Raw genomic sequence first — 18,905 nt, 5'->3', positions numbered from 1 at the left:
AAAATATCTCAGCTGAATTTACATAAACTATAATTTTTAATCCTTGAAGCCACACCAAATGCTTCCTCACATACAGAGGTGTATTCATTTATTTCCTCAATTACGTTCCTTACAAACCCATTCAGAAGAGCTAATATTAAAATTTCCCATGAAGTATGGGCCTCTAACAATAACAAGGATTAATACAACAGAAGGCTGCATTGGTTAAAATAAAGACATTGAAATAAAAATATCTGATAAATGCCTGTCTGAACTGGAATGTTCCTATCGTATGGCCTAAATAAATAAATATCATTCAGATGTATACATACATATTCCTTTCTTATGGCTATGTACTGTATATACAGTATATATATATATATATATATATATATATACACACACACACACACACATATACATATGAATGTGTGAGGCCAACCACATTTTGTTCCTGAATAGATACAGATACACGTATGACATAGAAGCTTGATTAACATCAAAATTAGCCGCAGGGTATTAAGTTCCCTGAGTGTTTTAGAAAACAAAACAGTTTTGTTGTGCTGCGGACCTCGCAGGGTGCTCTTAAGCACATCAACTCGAAACGGAAGTCCATCGAAATCAGCGAGCCTCGCTCCCCCCCGTGAAGCGGTCTTGGGAGGGTAGCTCGGAGTTTACGTCGAGCACCGAGTCCGGGAAGCGGATGGCATTTGAAGAGCTCCCTTTGCCTCTACGCTCGGGAGGTTGAGCCGCTGGTGGCGAATGCAAGGAAGGCAAATCTGGCGGGGTCTTTTGGGCCTCCCAGCGTGAGAGGCTCTTCCTCCCGGGTGGCGCTTCTCTCTCCTCCTCCTCCTCCTCCTCCCCCCGTCCAGACTCCTACCCGGGCCAGCGGGGCTGGTCCCGCCCCCGCCGAGGCGAAGCAGCAGGCGGGGAGCGGAGGGCGACAGGCAAGGCTGGCTGGCTGGGCGTCTCTCCCTATTCCGTCAAAAAGACGCGGCTGGGAAGGGAGGTTTCCCAAGCGGGTCCCGCCGCGGCCCTGACGGTGCTTCCGGCCGTGTGAGTGTCCTGCGGGAGGAGGGGGCGATGCGCGTCCGGGTTGGGCCGGCGGGGCTGGCCAGGCTTCTCTTCCCCTGCTGGCTGCCCGTCGCCGCGGAGGCGCCCTTTCTTCCTCCGCGCGTTGCCCCCGCAAGGAGCCGGCAGCGGACTCTCCTGGTTCGTGGGCGCCGCGTCTGGGATCGGGAGGCTGCAGCCTGGCTGGGCTCGCGGGGAGGCTCTCCTGGGTCCTCGTCGTGAGGCGGGAGCAGGGTGGGGATGGCAGGGCGTGCGGGGATCGGCCTGCGCGGGCAAGCCGAGATACGTGGTGCTACACACAAGCCTATGAGAGTTTATACGTGGTGGTAGGCTGGACGCCGCGAAGATGCTGAGCCCCGGGGGCGGGTTGTGAAGCTGCGGATAGGGCGGACATCGCTGGCGCTGGATAGAAACTGGGTTCCTCGGATTTCTCCGTGCCCGCTTTCCCTTTTGTGCAACACCCATGGCAGCAGATTTTTCCTAGGCTTTGGTCCCTAAAAGAGGAAGGTTCCGCTGGCTTGCCAATTCCTTGGCTCCTAATTGAAGATACAGTAGTTGCGCTTAGTACATGCTCCGGTGCATTGGTTTATGTGTTTCTTAGATTTAATCCCGCCCTTTCCACAGGAGCATACTTAAAGAACTCCTTTCATTTTATCCATACAAGAACGAACTCTGGGCTGAGACTGGTCCGAAGTCACCCCCTCAGATTCTATGGCCCGGGATGGACTTGAGTCTCAGTGTTCTTCTCACTGTCATCAATATTCCTGTGCTATGTTTTTAATCAGGCTTGAGTTTTGATCTTCTGCATTGCTGAAATTTTTGGGAGAGAATGCTTTATTGAAAAAAAGCATTTGGGGGATGTTGTATAGTTTACTATTATCATATTATCATAGTAAATGACCTTTCCCTGTTTTGTGGCTTCCAAATGTGCTGGATTTTGAGTCATGGGAACTGTTAGTCCAAGACATCTCAACAGGCTGGAGAAGGTTGTTGCCATATGATGAGACAAATATATACATGTGACATGGTAGGGATTGTGTTCTCTGTGTTCAGAGGTATGGTTTACTACACACATACATATAAGCGTAATAAGGGTTTATTTGCAGATTTAGAGGCAATCTGAAATTTACAAAATGGTTCACCATTTATCTTCTATGTTTGTAAGTGGTGAGATAATTATTTATTTCTACAGTTCTCTACCACAGCATGATATATAAACTTTGCTACGATAAAGGTATTTCTTGGAGGAGGCTATCATGGTATAGCCATATACATTGTATTACATGTATCTTCTACTATAGCAGTTACCAACATAGAACTAATTGGCCCAGTGTTTCTCAGGTACTAATTCAATGCAAATAAAACTTACAAGACTCTTTGAAGTGTGCTGAATCCTGAAAAAATATGTTCTGCTTGGCAGACTCCATATCTCAGTGGGGTTGCATTTCTCAGATAGAATTGATGCACAGTTGGGGGGTCCTTCTGGACTCCTGGCTCTTGCTGGAAGGGCAAGAGGTAGCTGTGGCCAAGAGCACTTTTGCACAAATCCATTTCCTGGTCATGGTCACTCTTGCCTTAGTTTCCTCTCACTTGGATTACCATAATGTGCTGTACATGGGGAAGTCTTAAATTTATTCGATTTAGGTGCCACATGACTCTAGAATGACTCTAAGCTGTTCAAAATTTATCAAAGAGAATAAAATACAATACAATACAAAGCCAGCAACAAAAAAATAGGATAAGGCCAAAATAAAGAACAAGATGGCAAATTCAGCCAACAACATACTAATATATCAACAAAACTCAAAAGGGGCTCCAGCTACCCTAGCCCAAAGCCTGGGAGAACAGCCAGGTTTTTAAGACTCCTCAGAATTTTTTCAGGATGGGAGTCCCTGGGATCTCATTCCAGAGAGTAGACATTGTGATAGAAGGCACACCTCCTGGCTCCCAAGAGATAACACTATTTAACTGAAGGGACCTGAAATATATCAACCCCACTGGTTCATATTAGCCAGTCAGACATCACGGTGGTACACTGTCCCTCAAATAACCAGGCCCTATGCAGTGTTTTATAGGTCATAACTTGCACCTTGAATCACATCTGGAAGCAAACTGGTAACCAGTGCAGCTTGCAGAGAAAAGGTGTCACATGGGCATACTGAGACATGCCCATCACTGCCCATGCCACTGCATTCTGAACCAGTTGAAGCTTCCAATTGGTCTTCAAGGGCAGCCCCATGTAGAGACATTGAATAGTCAAGTTGCGGGGTGACTAGGGCATTAGTGACTATGATCAGCTTCCTGATCTAGGAAAGGATGCAGTTGATGCAGCAGACGAAGACCACTTGGACCTACAGCAAGGTCCAGAATGCCACTGTGTGAGTGGTAATGGAAGCATCTCAGTACATCCATGTTACTTCTGCTCCATGAGCTGCACTGATTAGTGGATTTCTGGGAGCTATTCAAGATGCTGATTGTCATCTGCAAAGTCATGCATGGCTTGGGTTCTGGTTATCTATGAATTGTCTCTGTTGGTCATATAAGATCTAACAGAGTGGCATGTTTCAGATCCCTTCAGTTAAACTATGCCATCTTGTGGGGGGGGGGTGCCTTCTCTATTGCTGCTCCTTCCTCTGGAATACCATTCCCCCAAAGGACTGTTTGGCCTCATCTCTGCTCTGTTTCAGAAAGCCTAGCTTTTTGAACAGGCCACGGAACAAGGGTTTCATGATATTGCTTGAGAGATGATTGATAAGGGATGGCTAAAACTGCTTTTTAGGTATTTTCTCATAGCATTGTTTCATTTTTATATTTTTACAATCTGTTTTCATTGAATTTTTATTGTAAGCCAACTATAGTCTAATCTGACAGCCCATGTGTGTTAAATAAATAAATAAATATTTTCCAGGACAAAAAAAAATGGGTCATGTAAGAAGGAGCTATTTTCCAGTTGCAGCAATGATACAGAAGCGCACACTTAGATTTATGGGATTAAAGGTGAAGAATGTTGCACAGGGTGGGGAAGGAAAAAGACTACAAATCATAGTGAATGGAATGAGGATAAATCCACAGAAGAGAGGCTATATGGACAGACATCTGAAGTAAATGTAGATATATTTTAAGAAAAGCTCTATTGTAGAATTTGGGAGTGCCTGGAAAAATCCTTAACTGTGGCAGACAGCCTGCAAGTTTTTGTAAAATGTAGGCACAAAATGCAAAATGATTATCAATGTTATAACTGCTGCACTTGTTTTAAATTGTTGTATCTTTCTCGCTCAATCCATTCTTTACATTTTTATTTTGCTTCAGTTCTGTTGATTTTTTTTTTTTGCAATACTGTTCTAGAAGAAAATACACATATTAGATTGCAAGATAGAGAACAAAGCATTTATGTTACAATATTTGTGGTAGGAGTTGTCCAAACCAAAGTGTATCTAGCAGGCTTTTTATCTTGCAGTTTAATTTTTTGTTTTGTTACCATTTATATTGGAATTGTAATGCTAGAGAGGTCATTTTGATGCAATCTACTGAGGGTAGTGAGTTACAGCACCTTATAGCTGTTGAAATTGGTCTCCATTACCTCAGCATATCAGTTCAAGGTATAAGTGCTCATCCTCATTGGGAATAGTCAATTTCAGGCATTCAGTATAGACTGTTGATATAATGTCTTGGGGAAAAGATAAAGACTAGGACCGTGTTTACATAACAGTCCAGGATTGGACTACTAAAGCCCAGAGGACACCTTTTTGTAGCTATTGGAGCCTCCTTCAACTACAATTACAAAAAATCAACAGCATGGGTTTTGAACATAAGCAAAACTTGTAAGCTATAAAATAGAATTCAAATTGTTTTCAGATATTTTAAAAAAAAACACGCCCTTTCCCAAATTCAGGAAAATATAGTCTTGACCCTGTTCATATCTGTAACATGCCTGCTTCATACCCCACCATTGTACCCCCTGTTCTGTTCATAAATAGTAAAAGTTGCCCCTGGGCACCCAAAGGTGACCTATCCCTATATTAAGCTAAGGGTTGTTTGTTATAACTTAAACTCAGGTAACTGAATTCAACCTGTAAGATCTTTATTTGGAGTGAGTGAGAGAATATCTTATACTGCTTAGCCAGTCATATACAGTATGGCTACATATACATTTACAGTATTTAATAAGGTATTCTGTCTATTTTACCAGGATTGATTCTGCATCCTTATTTTAAAGCAATACTTTAAAGCTAGGCTGGTTTGTGAGTTACTTTGCTGTTAACATTTTAGTAACATCAAGATAAATTGGTTTCTGGTGAGATAGCGACACGTGGGGCTGCATGTTTGTGAGCACCATCTGGTAATTTTAAATGTTATACCATAAACATTGAGGTTGGAGTTTTTAATCGAAGCATTCAGCATTAGTTTTGGTTTCCCTGTGACAAGTTAAGTTATTGCAGAAGTATGGGGTACTGATAGCAAAGAATAAAGATAAATTAACATAGTACATTTTGTATTCAAGAATTGGTACACTGTTGTGCAATACATTCTATGTATGAATTTTCTGAGGAAAAGTCCCACTAAAAGTTTTAATACATGCACATAGATGTGTTGTAATGTGACACAAAGTGGGGTATGCAAAGGTGATATGTATATTTGAATGCTAGTAGTAAGTTCTTTGGATTCTCTTAGCTTTAGACACATGGCAAAATTGTACAAAATTGTTAACACAGATAACTTGGTAATAGGCAAGTTAAGGCATATAATATTCAGCATAAGAATAATAGACAAGAGAAGACAGTGAAGTACTGTATGTAATATAATCCATGTTTATTCAATAGTAATACCCATTGGGTTCAGTGGAGCTTTTTCTCAAATATGTGTACAGAATTGTTTCTTTGGGGTCCTCCTTTCATTCTCCTAACAATGGCATGAATATGATCTGGTAACTGTTTCTATGGGAGATATCTTCATGACGTTACTTTTGTCTCATCCCCAACCCACCACAGAGGTAATTTAATTTTTTTTAGATGTTTCAGTTTAATATCGAGGCTCCACAGACTTATTGTAAACTTGTGGGAGAACTAGAAGTCAAAATTAAATTTGCTATTTTTTGTCCTTGTACATCAAATAAACTATTATTACTTTCTTCCCCCCTTTTTTTTCAGGTACAGAATTCAGGAGATCTGTACTAAATTGAGAAACGAATTGCAACTTTCTGACTTGCCAAAATGTTGGAAGAAGATTTGGAGGTGGCTATCAAGGTGGTTGTCGTTGGAAATGGAGCAGTTGGGAAGTCTAGCATGATCCAGAGATACTGCAAAGGAATTTTTACAAAAGACTATAAAAAGACTATTGGAGTTGATTTCTTAGAAAGAGAAATGCAGTATGTATCTAACAGATGGGAGCACTATTATTTCCTCATTGTTTAAATTGAATTCAATATATTTGTAAGTGCTGGGCTAATGTTTCTCAGAAAAGCTTTTTTTTCATAGATGTGAACATGAAACATCTATATCAATTGTATTCTGCTGCCTGACTATAGAAGTTCCAGAATTACTAACCTAAACAATAAATGCAAAAATGCCTATAGTCTGTAAGAAGGAAAACACTATTTTACCAGTAGTGGCAAGATGGAGCAGCAGTATTGTAAATGAGAAAAAGAGTTATAAATATTTCTAGAACTGAATAACAGGGATTTGTATAGAAGATGAAGAATCCAATATATATAAATGGAATTTCAAAAATTTTATCTAATTTATTTAAATCCACAGAGTAGCTTTACTTTCTCTCAAAGCAGAGGGAAAGAACAGGACATGGGATAGTTAGATACAGGTTAAATCAGTTTCAATTTTGTCTCGTGCAGTATGCTTGTTAGTTAGGCTCCAAACGATTTGCCTTCAACTCACTCCTACAAGTATATTTATGGGGAGGGCACCTAATTTTTTGCTACTTCTCTCTTAATTAATGCAGTCTTTTGTGCCATATCCTTCAGAAACAGTTCTTCTGCAGGTAGAAGAATTGGAAAAATGAGGTATCCTGATTTACCTGAGTCCATATCAGTGGGAATTTAAGTCTACCTAAAAAACAGGATTACTGGAACCCATTTTTGTTAAATACTTTTTTTAAGTTACAAGTTCCTTCTTTTTTTAATATGTGTATTGATAATAATACGTTATGTTTTAGGGTCAACGATGAAGATGTTCGATTAATGCTATGGGACACAGCAGGTCAAGAAGAATTTGATGCAATTACTAAAGCTTATTATAGAGGTAAGAAAAAAACTGTTAATATACATGCATTTAGTTTTGTAAAGACTTCTGGTTTGTGGTAAATTTAAATGCTAGTAGCATAAGTTTTTAAATAATAACAATAATAAGTATACTTATGTAGCTCTATTGGTAGCCCTGTTTTTTCCCACAGTATAGAAGGGGGTAACTTCCAGCCATAGACCTCAGCAATTTCATTTCTTGTTCCTTCAACCAAGGAACTAGATAACTCTCCCACCAGCAAGAAGCTCTAAGGGGCATTTCTTCTAACCCCTAAATCCAGTAAGTCCCAAGACACCTCTAGTAAAACAGGCAACACGCCTTTACTTTTCTTTACTAATTCAGAACCAAAGACTGGCAACAACTCTATTTTACTATTTGTATGAAAGAATAATCATATACATCTACACAAGAATAATTTTACATGACAGTAACTATTGAACTTAGTGGGAATGAGATCTCTCACCTTATGTCTTAAGCTGCCTGACTCATGATTAACATTTTTCACACTTTCACACCTTGCTAGTCTTTTTGTCTCATTTTAAATCTCTGCTTCCTTTTTATTCCTCAGGTTGCTTTGCTAAGCTAACCACTTTCTTTTCTTTTTCCTAAGTATTTCTTCCAGGCTTCCTCTCTGTATGTCAGACTTTGTTTACAGCAAGCTAGGTCCTAAGTCTGCATATGTGTGCTTGCACTCACAACTCTTTACATATTTTTCCAAACTCAGTTTCATTTTTTCCCTCAACTCTATTGGGATTTCCTTGTAGGCCCCCTCCTGTCTGGAAAGAACCTCTGCATCCCATCCCATGCCATGATCCTCTTTCTTCTGTTCTGCCTCTGGCTAATTACAAACCCAGGTGCCCAGATTCCTAGCCCCCAAGTTATTTCCTTCTCATGGCACTTGTACCAGATTCCAGTCACTTAACTTATTTACCCACCTTTACTACAGCCCTCTCTGGGTTACACATACACATCTTTTGCTTTGCTTTCAACTTCTAGTGTCAGAGTGCCACACGTGAAGGCTACCAAAAATATTATGTGTGATATTGGTTCAGTGTAGTGGCCGTAATGGTTCTTGCTAGATTGTTTTCTAGTTCTGATATTGGAAGAGTTTCTTTGACAGTTCCAATAGCTATCAACAACTCTGGTTTGGAGCCTCTTCACAAAATAAAACATGCAACAACATATTTCAGCCCATGAATGAATGTAGATATTGCTAGAAAGTATTTGTGCATGGTTAGTGTGGTCTTGATTACCAAACAGGTAAAAGACTTGACTCTTGCAAATTCTAACAGTGAAAGTAATTAATACCACTAGTGGTAATTCTTGCATTTTTAGATGGTCCCCAGAATAGAAAAATAAAGTAATCTTTTAAAGAAGCATCTAATGTACTTCATAGCAGGTGGCAGCTCCTAACTGAGACAAGCTAAGCACGGTCAGGCCTGATCAGTACTTGGAGAACATTAAGAAATCCTGCTGTTGTAGGCTAGCCTTGGGAATAAAATAAAACTAAACACCTGTAAAAAGGCAGTGGCAAACTCCTGTCATATTGCTGCCAAGAAAACTACAGAGATTGCTCCTGCAATCACTAGGAATCAACCTCAACTTTAGGGAATCTTTATCTTTTTTATCCACCACATGTTGAAGAGGCAAGCCATGTTTCAGTTGAAATATGTAACTCTGAGAAGCTGTTAACCTACTTCAAAGCCCAAAGGGCTGCATTTGGAATTTTGGGGGGGGGGGGGAATCAGCTGTTTGCCCCTGATTCTTACCAAAGCCCAAATGTAACTTTGACTCTGTTGATTCATAAAATGGTGGTGATTCCACTTTAGGAGTATTGAGATGGTTCCATGTTGAAGATAGATTTAGGGTACAATCTTACATCCACTTACCTGAGAAATAACGGGACTTACTTCTGAGTGGTTATATATAGGATTGCACTGGTAATTTTTATACAGATACTTTACAAAGTTATTATGCAATGTATTTCAAAAAATAACAATGATTTAATTTAAATTCATGTCTCAATCTTTCATACCATTATTTTGATGAAATGCAGTTTGAACCTTCTAACTAACCTGTAGGATGATTATGAACTGCTAATTAATCCAAAGAGTCAGAAATGTAACTGATATACTTGTAGGTAAATATGAACAAATATGAACAAGGGTAGGTATCCTGCAGCATTTCTTACCACTGGCCATGTATCCTGGGTATACTGGGGATCTGCAATGTCTGGAATGCCACAGATTTCCTATCCTTATTTAATATATAACCTAGCTACCTTTTTATAGACATTAAATGTTTCAACTACCGTTATGATGTCTTCCTCTCATATTTAAATCAAATTCTTATGCTTCTTAAATAGAATTCCTTAATCAAATTAAGCTTTATTTTGCAAGGTTGATAATGTTATTTTAATAATTGCTCTTCCAGCTAAATTAGAGTTCATCGACCCTTCAACCCTGCATACCCTATAAGTGTGATTTTGCAGAAGGGATTATAACTCTGCAAGGAACCTGAACTAAGGTGTAGGAAATTGGGTTATATCAAGTGTACCGGTTTCTTATTGATCATAGTACAAGAGAAGCTGCTCAGAATTCAGTTAGATTGCTTTAAAGCAGTGTTTCTCAACCTTAGCAACTTTAACATATGTGGACTTCAACTCCCAGAATTCACCAAACAGCATGGCTGGCTGGGGAATTCTGGGAGTTGAAGTCTACATATCTTAAAGTTGCTACGGTGGAGGAACACTGCTTTAAAGTATAAGGTTACCTTTCATTCAGTTGGGGAGCTGGATCAAATTTCATGGATGGCCAACTCATATAATAATAAGCCAGAATGTTTATTGTTCAACTTAAAGTATTTTTCTCCTAGATAGGGGTTCCTTACATGGTTTTCTTTAAGTGGCAATATAAACAAATTAAAGGTTGATCCTGAGAACCAGGACCCCTTTTAGTCATGCAGTCAGAAAAGTCTGGGTTTTATAAGGGGACTGCCCTTTCTCTTACTCTATTTATTAATTAATTTATTTGCAAAACTGATTTTTAAAATGCTCTTTTTATTGCCTAGGTCAGAGAAAAGCAAACTTTTGGTGGCTATAGGCCTCATTTAAACCAAAATGTTGGCTGTAGTGATTGGGATAGTAATACCAAATAAATAAATAAATAAATTGGGACATATGACATATTTTCCATACCTCTTGCCATTTTTTTCTGACATGAGTAGTTTTCTTTCCTTTTCCATTTTTTTCTTTTCCTTACTTAGGAGTTATTTTGTTATGGCTATTTTGCAGCATTTGTGAATGTACTGCCTCAAGATAGTCAAGAACTATACTACCAAGTTTCAGCAATTGTAGCCACAGAGCTGCAAAAAAAGGGGGGGCAAGAGTGCAGTCTACCTTATATAAATGTGGCTTAAGCTACATAATAATCTGCCTGCCCCACATGCTCCCACAGGGAGGGCATGCTCCAGTTTCCTTCTTTTAATCTTTGCCATCAAGGGACCTAGGAAGCGTGCCTTTTCGGTGGCTGACCCTGTGCTCTGGAATGATCTCCCCTCCCAAGATATGACAGGCCCCAACTCTGCTCACCTTTAGGAAAGCTGCTAAGACCTGGCTTTTTCCCCAGGCGTTCAGGTCCAGTTGAAGGGAGTCTCTTTTTGGTTAGTGTTATTATTGTGTTTGGTCGCTATTTTAGATTTTGTATTTCATATTTATATATTATGTATGTTTTAATATATGGTTGTTTTTTTCCCCATTTTATGCTACCCAGAATCACATTCTTTGAGTCATATGGCTTTATAAGTCCAATAAATAAATAAATGTATCCAATGTATCTATCCAAATATTTATTATTTATCCAATTTTTTGGAAACAATGTGTGTTAAAATTATTATTATTATTATTTTTATTTTTATTTTTTTAGGAGCCCAGGCTTGTGTGCTTGTGTTTTCAACCATTGATAGGGAATCTTTTGAAGCAATTCCTACCTGGAGAGAGAAAGTAACATCTGAAGTCGGAGATATTCCCACAGTTCTTGTTCAGAATAAAATTGACCTCCTTGATTATTCTTGTATAAAAAAGTAGGTGCTTTCATTACATTTTATTAAACAAGTCTTTTAAGCATAATTGGTAATTTTAAAAAGACATTCACCTTGCAGGCAACCTGTATATTAGATAATGGGCGTACTGTATTGCTATGCTGCAGATAATGTTTTAAGGTACGGCTGGGTAGGGATGCAAACTGATATTCAGAAGAGTCATATAAAGCAAACTGATATTCAAAAGAGTCGTATAAAGTTAGAGCCTTGTACACTATGACAGAGTGAAGGAGCCCATGTCTTCCTGTGAATCTCATATATCTGCACAAGCACCTAAACGAACACTTTGCTTTAATTTAATTTAATTGCTAAGTAGGACCCGACAGTAGGAGAAGTAACTTGGTTCCCCATAGATTTTTCCATGGGATAAAAGGAGGGGTGGCCGATAGGCAAAGAAGGTAGAGACTTAAAAAACAAGCTTCTGGGAAGGGAACCTTTTTTGTGTGGCAGAGAACTGGGAGGAAGTGTGCTGGCTGGCAGTCTAAGAACGATCTATACAGGGCTGGCTGCTGAAGACTGTTTTACTAAAGAGCAATGCTGACTGATGGACTTGAGATGGATGGGGGGGAAATGCACTATGGAAGAACTGTGGATTCAAGAAGGGCCAGAGTAGGGAAGGTTTGTTAGTGAGAGGTTCTGAAGACCCAGCAAGGGACTGGGGACTGCTATGGAATAAAACTACCCAGTGCAGAGGCAGAAGAGAAAAAGAAGAAAACCACATTCTACTGGATAAAAAGTACTGCTGCCAGCCTGAGAGAGAACGCCAGCCGGTATTTTTGACTTTTTTCTTGACTCTAAATAAAGGTAATTAAAGCATTAGAGACATGTACATACATGTTAAACCATCATTACAGAATACCTACATATACAGGTAGAGAACTCTTAATCTGCATACTATTCAGTAGCAGTCCTCCCCCCTTTCCAAGGCATTTAAAAAGTCAAGCTACCGTAAGTTCACAGCCAAACAAAATGAAATATTATCTACTTGTAAATATAATCCTTGCCAAGAAAGATTGCAGGAACCAAAGGTAAATACTATATGATGTCTTAATAAAAGAATAAAAAGAAAATGCATCAAAAGGTGTCTTTCATCAACTCACAAAAGTCCATGACGTATACTCTCCCCAGAAGTTCCCCACCCCCAGAACTGGAAGTGCATTTAGACTGCGGAAGGAATATCTTAGAGGGAGGAACTGAAGTGGCTCAGCACTCCTTCCTTCTCTTTTCTTTATCTGCTTTTCATATGACACGAACAAAGCTGACTGGCATTTCTGAGTGAGGGTCGGGTACTGTCGGGAAATAGTTTAGCTCTAATTGTTGCTGAAAGCAGAGTGATTTAGTTTCAAATGCCCTGTTTAAGAACAGAACACTTGATTGCAGTGCCATAGGGAGATGCTATGGGGCTTGCTTTTTGCAAATGCAACATCTGTGATTTTATTGTGAGTTCAAAAAACACTGATATAGTTTTGAATATTAATTATGCTTATCTTTTATATAGCATTTATTTATTTATTTATTTATTTATTTATTTACCTACCTACCTACCTACCTACCTACCTACCAACCACACACTTCCACTGCCCAACGAGCATAGGCCTATTTAATTTTAAAGATTTAAAATTATGAAAAACTAATATTGAAACCAAATACTGTAATTTCTGCTCATTCTCATTTTTTTATTATGATTTTTAGCAGGCAAAATGTTTAATCAATTTTAATTCTGTCATCTTTTTAGTAAGAGAACCATTTGTTTAACTGCCCTTTTAAGTCTACTTTCATGATTATCAACTCAATTCAGTTTAAATTAATACATTCTATTTTACTGAAAAATAATTGGTGTCTAAAACAAGCCTTTTCCTTCTAATAAACAGTGAAGAAGCAGAGGCACTTGCGAAAAAACTAAAATTAAGATTTTATCGGGCATCTGTAAAGGAAGACTTAAATGTAACAGAAGGTAAGATGTATTTTTTAATCTTTTGGTTTGCTTAGTTTCTTTTTTTCCCAAGCACTAGCATAGTTCTGGGTTCTCATGGAAGCAACAAGCCTTTTTCTGTACTTGCCTCTGACACCGGATTTTCTAAGTTCAGAGAACCTCTTTTAAATGGAAGAACTCTGAGCCATGATCGTCTTGATTGTTAGTCTTAAATGCTGCAGTCTTGAGATGCATTATTATTATTATTTATCCCACCTTCATGTATGTACATACAGTATGTCAGTCAAGTCAAGGTGGTGAACATACCTAATACTCCTGCTCCTGTTTTTCTCACAACAACCCTGTGAGGTAGATTGGGCTAAGAGAGAGTGACTGGCTCAAAGTTTGGTTCAAAAAAAAAAAGTAAAGAATTTACTAGTTCTGTGACAACTAGATTTCATATGGTTCTCTTTATATTCTCTGTGCAGTTGCATATGGAGGGTAGGACTTGTGTCGTAACCTAATCCCAGTTGTAAATGTTCCCTGACTAGATACTCTGTGCAGGCACAAAAGGTGTGTGCGTGTGTGTTTGTGTGTGCGCACCTTCAAATCAGTTGTGGCTCCTGGCAAGTGCCTGGACAAGTTCCTGCAGTTTTCTTGGCAGCGTTTTTGGAAGTGGTTTGCCATTGCCTCCTTCCTAGGGCTGAGGGAGAGGGACTGGCCCAAGGTGACCCAGCTGGCTTTGTGCCTAAGGCAGGACTAGAACTCACCGTCTCCTGGTTTCTAGACAAGCTCCTTACCCACTATATCAAACTGCTCTCAGGCACAGAACAAGACATGTGCAAAATTCTGAGATTTGGAAATGGAACATTCCAAAGAACTCCAAAACCCCAAAAGAACTTAAATGGGAACTGCTTCCCATTTAAAGAATGCCATTCTGGGGATGGTTTGGCAGTTCCAAATTCTTGAACTGGAAGTAATGTCTCAAACCACCTCCAAATCATGTACAGTAGTTTCCTTCCAGAAACTGCCCAACCCCTCCCAGAATGGCATGTCAGAGGGAACAGAATGTCCTGAAATCACCAACTTCTACACATCCATACATAAAAACCGTATAACAACTCTTAAGGACTAATTATAGATGAACAAATTATTTTTGACAAGCTGAACTTAAACTCCAAAGGGAAGTAGACAAGGCTGGAAAAACCTTAATTCCTAGGGAGCTGTTTTCAGTTTTTCTCGAATGGGTAGGACAGGCAGGGGCTGAGAACGATTGATCCAAAATATTCGGAGAACTGAAGTTTGCAACCTGGAAATAAGATTATTAAAATGAATGGAACAATGTTCTACCCAAAGTGCCACTTTTGCCACTGTATAATGAAGACACCTATGTTTCTGTAATCATTATAATTATTGACAGAAAATGCAGTATTCATTACAGACATTTCAGTCTTGATTTTAACAAGTTACGTGTGTGTTTAATTTTTTTGCTAGCCTATATAAGAGAGACTGCTGTAGCTACTTTTAAAATGTTAAGTAACTCTGAGTTTAATGTGTTATACATATTATTATGTATAAGTAAGCTGTAGGGATTTGTGCTTTGCTAACCTTAAAAGAGCTTAGTGAAATCCTGAAATAAAATCTGAAGATTTAGGTTGGCTTTAGAATATACCTAGATGGGTAGTTTGTTCAGCAGAGATCAAAATTGCACTAGCATGTTTAGCACTATAGAATCATTGTAAAATAAGCAAATATTTGGCATGTGTGTGAAGTTCATCTCTGTTATTATGAAGTATCAAAAACATCAAAATAGCCCTTGAAAAATCATATGTTAATTCATTACATTTATCATGTATCTTAAATTGTGGAATAGATACTACCTGGCATGTGATAACTACTGAAAATGTATTACATTTAGCTTTTTCTAATTTTGAGAGTAATTTTGCATATATAAATTTTTCTAGCAAACTTCTCACTTAAAATTGGATAAATAGTACTAAGAGCTATCTATGGCTTTCCTAATAAAATATACATATTTTTCTTAAGGCCTTGATATTTTGTATGCTACAGTTTTTAGGTATTTGGCTGAGAAGTACCTTCAAAAACTTAAGCAACGAATAATGGAAGATCCAGAAGTTGTACACACAAGTAGTAACAGAATTGGTATGTATACAGCTGTGCACTGCAACCAGGCAGTATTGTGCTATTTTACTTTTGTAAAATCAGTCTTTGGCCACAGCATCAAAGCCACCTAATAATGAAAGCTAGCCACTTTCAGTGTCAGCCACTCATATTGTAAGAAATTTAGAATGATGTAATTTCCACTAACTAATGGCAAAAATACTGATGAAGATGTAGAAGCAGCTTGCTATTTCTTTTAAAGGCACCTGATGAAAAGAGTGTTATGAACTGTCTCTTCTACAGATATATTGAACTTCTGTATGTAGTCCCACAATAAAGCAATTCATAATTTGATTTTTTAAATATAAAACTATGACTTACTGAGGCTTCCAGCTCTGCTTTAATTGTAGAGTTATAGATCTGATCCATTTAAAAAGATTGCCAGTTACCATACATACAACTCTCTTTTGTGTTTTAATTTTATATAGGTGTTTTCAATACAGCAGGTGGAAGTCATTCTGGCCAGAATTCTAACTTGCTTAATGGTGGTGATGTCATCAACCTTAGGCCAAACAAACAAAGGACCAAGAAAAACAGAAGCCCTTTCAGCAACTGCAGCATACTCTAGGACTGTCACTTAGATGAAATCATGGTCTGACCGAGTTGTTTAAGTGAAGTCCTTAAGGAACACAACTGGCTATAGAGATGTTTTATCAGTGCTTTAGCAGATGTTGCACACATTGGATCTACACTGATAGGGAATACTGCTGTTAAAATGAATGATTCGTAATGGTAAATAATGAGATCCCAGGTGGCTCAGAAATAATAACATTGATCATGCATTCATTTGACATTCGGTAGGACAACTTTCTAGTTGAAAGGAATGATGTATTAATGTATACAGTAGGTTTCATTTTAAACAAAATTTGAGCTGAAATGCTTAAATATCACATTCATATTGTTCAGGACAAAATAGTTTTTCGACTTGTTAGATCCTGTGGCTCAGAGCCAGAGCCTTAATAATGAAGCAGAAATTAAGAGTTTTTTAAACTGTCCAGTACACATTTTGGCAACATTGGTGGTGCAATATTTGTATAGCTTATGAAATTTAACTGCAGTGTATATCTATAAAAACATGGTCAAAGATTCAGGTAACAAAATAGTTATTAGGTCTAAGCAGAAGGTTCTGACAATAAAACAAGCTGTTTGATAAATTCAAACAAAACTTTTTCTAATGGTACTGGCACATTTCAATTTTCTCTACACTGTGGGCCTTAACTTTTTTTTATTGTATTGTGCCAAAAAGTAATGTTTATGCTGCTACATTTATATATTTTTGTCAATTATTGTCAGATATACAATACATTCTAAAATATAACAGGACAAGTAAATGATAAACGGTACAACCAAACAGAATATAGGAAATTCCTTTAAAAAAAAACTCTATAGGTTATATATTCATACGTTCTTATGAAGAATATGAAGAGATCTGTTATCAAAAGATTAAAATGCATCTTATATCTATTGTGCATTCCATATTAAGGAAGTAAGGCCCTTTTTCTTTTCTGGTATTAAAAGATGTGCCTGTTTTTAATGACATTGTGTGAATGTAAAGTTGCTGTCTTAATGTCTGCTTACCTAGTAGTGAATTCCACCAGATTAATGGGACTTGCTCTGAGTAAACGTGCACAGATCTCGCTGCTGTTCCACTGATGCTAATGTACCTCCATATAATATGTTTAGGTTCAGGGTGTTAAAAAAAATTAAATCTTATGTTACAATATTATTCATAAAATGTTAACCATATTTTCCCTGATGAAGCATGCATCTACAATATTGTTTTCTGTTTACAAATTGTGTAATATTCCTACAGTATTTCTGTAACATCCTTCTGCCAGCAGCTAATTACTGTTTCTAAGAAATGTTCAAATATCAATAGTTTAGGAGCACAATTATATTCAAGACCAGAGCTGGAATTCTGCCAGCCTGATTACAACATTTTTTTTCTATATGAATATTATTTTACACTTTATGTTCATAAACACTAAAACATTACACTCAAGAGATTTTTCTTACCAGAAGTTTGTATCTTGTATTTTGAGACAGGGTTCTTACATCCTATTAAATTAATTATAATCTAAAAATGATTACATTTTTTTCCAATGATTACTTGGCCCGCATTTCATACTCAACAACCTACCATTCCTCTTGCTTTTGTAACCATTCTCATTGTTAGTAATGAGGTAGGATATGCAATCAATATCCCTTTTCATTTTGAAAAATTGGACCAAATTTCTTCCTTTAAACAACTATAGCTAGTCACTAGGTGACTCTATATATACGGGTCCAGATTATATTTGTCTTGCTTTATGGGACAAGTAAACACATATTCAAAGTTGTCCGTTGTCTGATAAAAAATACTGGTTTAAATACCTAGGTTCTGCATGCATGCTATTTTTATATGGAAATTTTTACATTAAATGATAGCCTTACATGTTTGTACTTGTGAACAAGACTCTGATTTTACTTTCTTGGTTGTATATAATAGCAAAATGCAGGTTTGTAATATGCGATTGCCGTTTTGATTATGCCCAGATATATCTGCAGCCTCACACCATTGGTGAAGATGTAGTGTACTCCCCACCCCATTCATGTTCCAGCGATCCAACTTAAATAGACTTTGCCTCTCCTAGAAAAGTAACAGCAAACCCCAAATGTTTCCTCCATCTTCAGAAGATGGTTTGTCAGTAAGGGATGGGATGGGATGAACTCAAAGAGAGATTGGGGGTGGGGCTCACTGGATAGTTGGGATAAGTTTGGCAACTAAATTTGGCTTGTGGGATGGGAGGGTCTCCATTACTGACAACAACATCAGTAAGTTGCCATATATCTTGTTAAATTAATAGTAGCTAATGCCAATATGTGGTATTCATTAAACCCACTTAGACTTTGAAATACTTTTATAGTTAAGGGAACGGTATAGATTCACACAGGTATCAAAACATCCTGCATTTATCAGATCACAAGGTACTAAGTATGTGAGCGCTGAAAATATGAATCTACAATGCTGAAGTGATACAGAGAAGTTGTAACCATTTAAACTTTAGAACTTGATCTGGTGTATTATAGGCAGTATCTATGTTTTGGTACCTTCTAATCCTTTTGGAGATGGATAATGAAGACCTTATGACTGGTTCATCAAATCAATCCCTGAGGCTAGGCTTAATTTGCTGGACATCATTTTATCAAAGTAGCAAATAAACTCTCAACTGTTGCTTCTTTGCATAATGTGACACTGGAAACACAGAATCATTTTACCATCTCATATCCTAATTAACCAATTTTATTACATTTTAGAAATTCAAATATTGCTTAACTGTGATAGATTGTATTTGACAATTTAGGAAGAATACCCTTTTATTGATAGTTAAGCCTTATGACAAGTTGCTCCAAATATTTCACAAATTATCCAG

The 18,905-nt window shown here is 37.8% G+C and overlaps 1 protein-coding gene across 2 annotated transcripts; it reads left to right on the top strand.

Annotated features, from left to right (window-relative positions):
• Window positions 1-638: 638 nt before the first annotated feature.
• On the top strand, window positions 639-17,904 carry RAB23 (RAB23, member RAS oncogene family). 2 transcript variants are annotated; one of them, XM_088137348.1, is made up of 7 exons: window positions 639-1,035; window positions 6,198-6,415; window positions 7,216-7,301; window positions 11,225-11,381; window positions 13,271-13,353; window positions 15,382-15,474; window positions 15,921-17,904. In XM_088137348.1, the coding sequence occupies exons 2-7, from the start codon at window positions 6,261-6,263 to the stop codon at window positions 16,058-16,060; spliced, it is 714 nt and encodes a 237-aa protein (XP_087993474.1). In that variant the 5' UTR covers window positions 639-1,035; window positions 6,198-6,260; the 3' UTR covers window positions 16,061-17,904. The 2 variants fall into 2 exon arrangements, with proteins under 2 accessions (XP_087993474.1, XP_007420122.1); XM_007420060.2 differs by lacking the exon at window positions 639-1,035 and adding an exon at window positions 1,043-1,191 and having other exon boundaries at window positions 15,921-17,903.
• Window positions 17,905-18,905: the final 1,001 nt, after the last annotated feature.

Source organism: Python bivittatus, unplaced genomic scaffold (genome assembly GCF_059951505.1).
Source record: "Python bivittatus isolate LINGU-HERP-01145 unplaced genomic scaffold, Pbiv_v1 ctg000020_np1212, whole genome shotgun sequence".
In the NCBI taxonomy this organism is placed as follows: Eukaryota; Metazoa; Chordata; class Lepidosauria; order Squamata; family Pythonidae; genus Python; species Python bivittatus.
The sequence above is the reverse complement of the archived record's forward strand: the minus strand, read 5'-3'. Positions and strand labels throughout refer to the sequence as shown.

What these genes read in the sequence shown, in the direction of transcription:
- RAB23 (XM_088137348.1), top strand. Translation starts at nt 6,261, where the DNA reads ATGTTGGAAGAAGATTTGGAGGTGGCTATCAAGGTGGTTGTCGTTGGA. An exon ending in GATTATTCTTGTATAAAAAA is followed by an intron (nt 11,382 to 13,270) that starts GTAGGTGCTTTC and finishes TCTAATAAACAG; the next exon opens with TGAAGAAGCAGAGGCACTTG. An exon ending in CACAAGTAGTAACAGAATTG is followed by an intron (nt 15,475 to 15,920) that starts GTATGTATACAG and finishes AATTTTATATAG; the next exon opens with GTGTTTTCAATACAGCAGGT.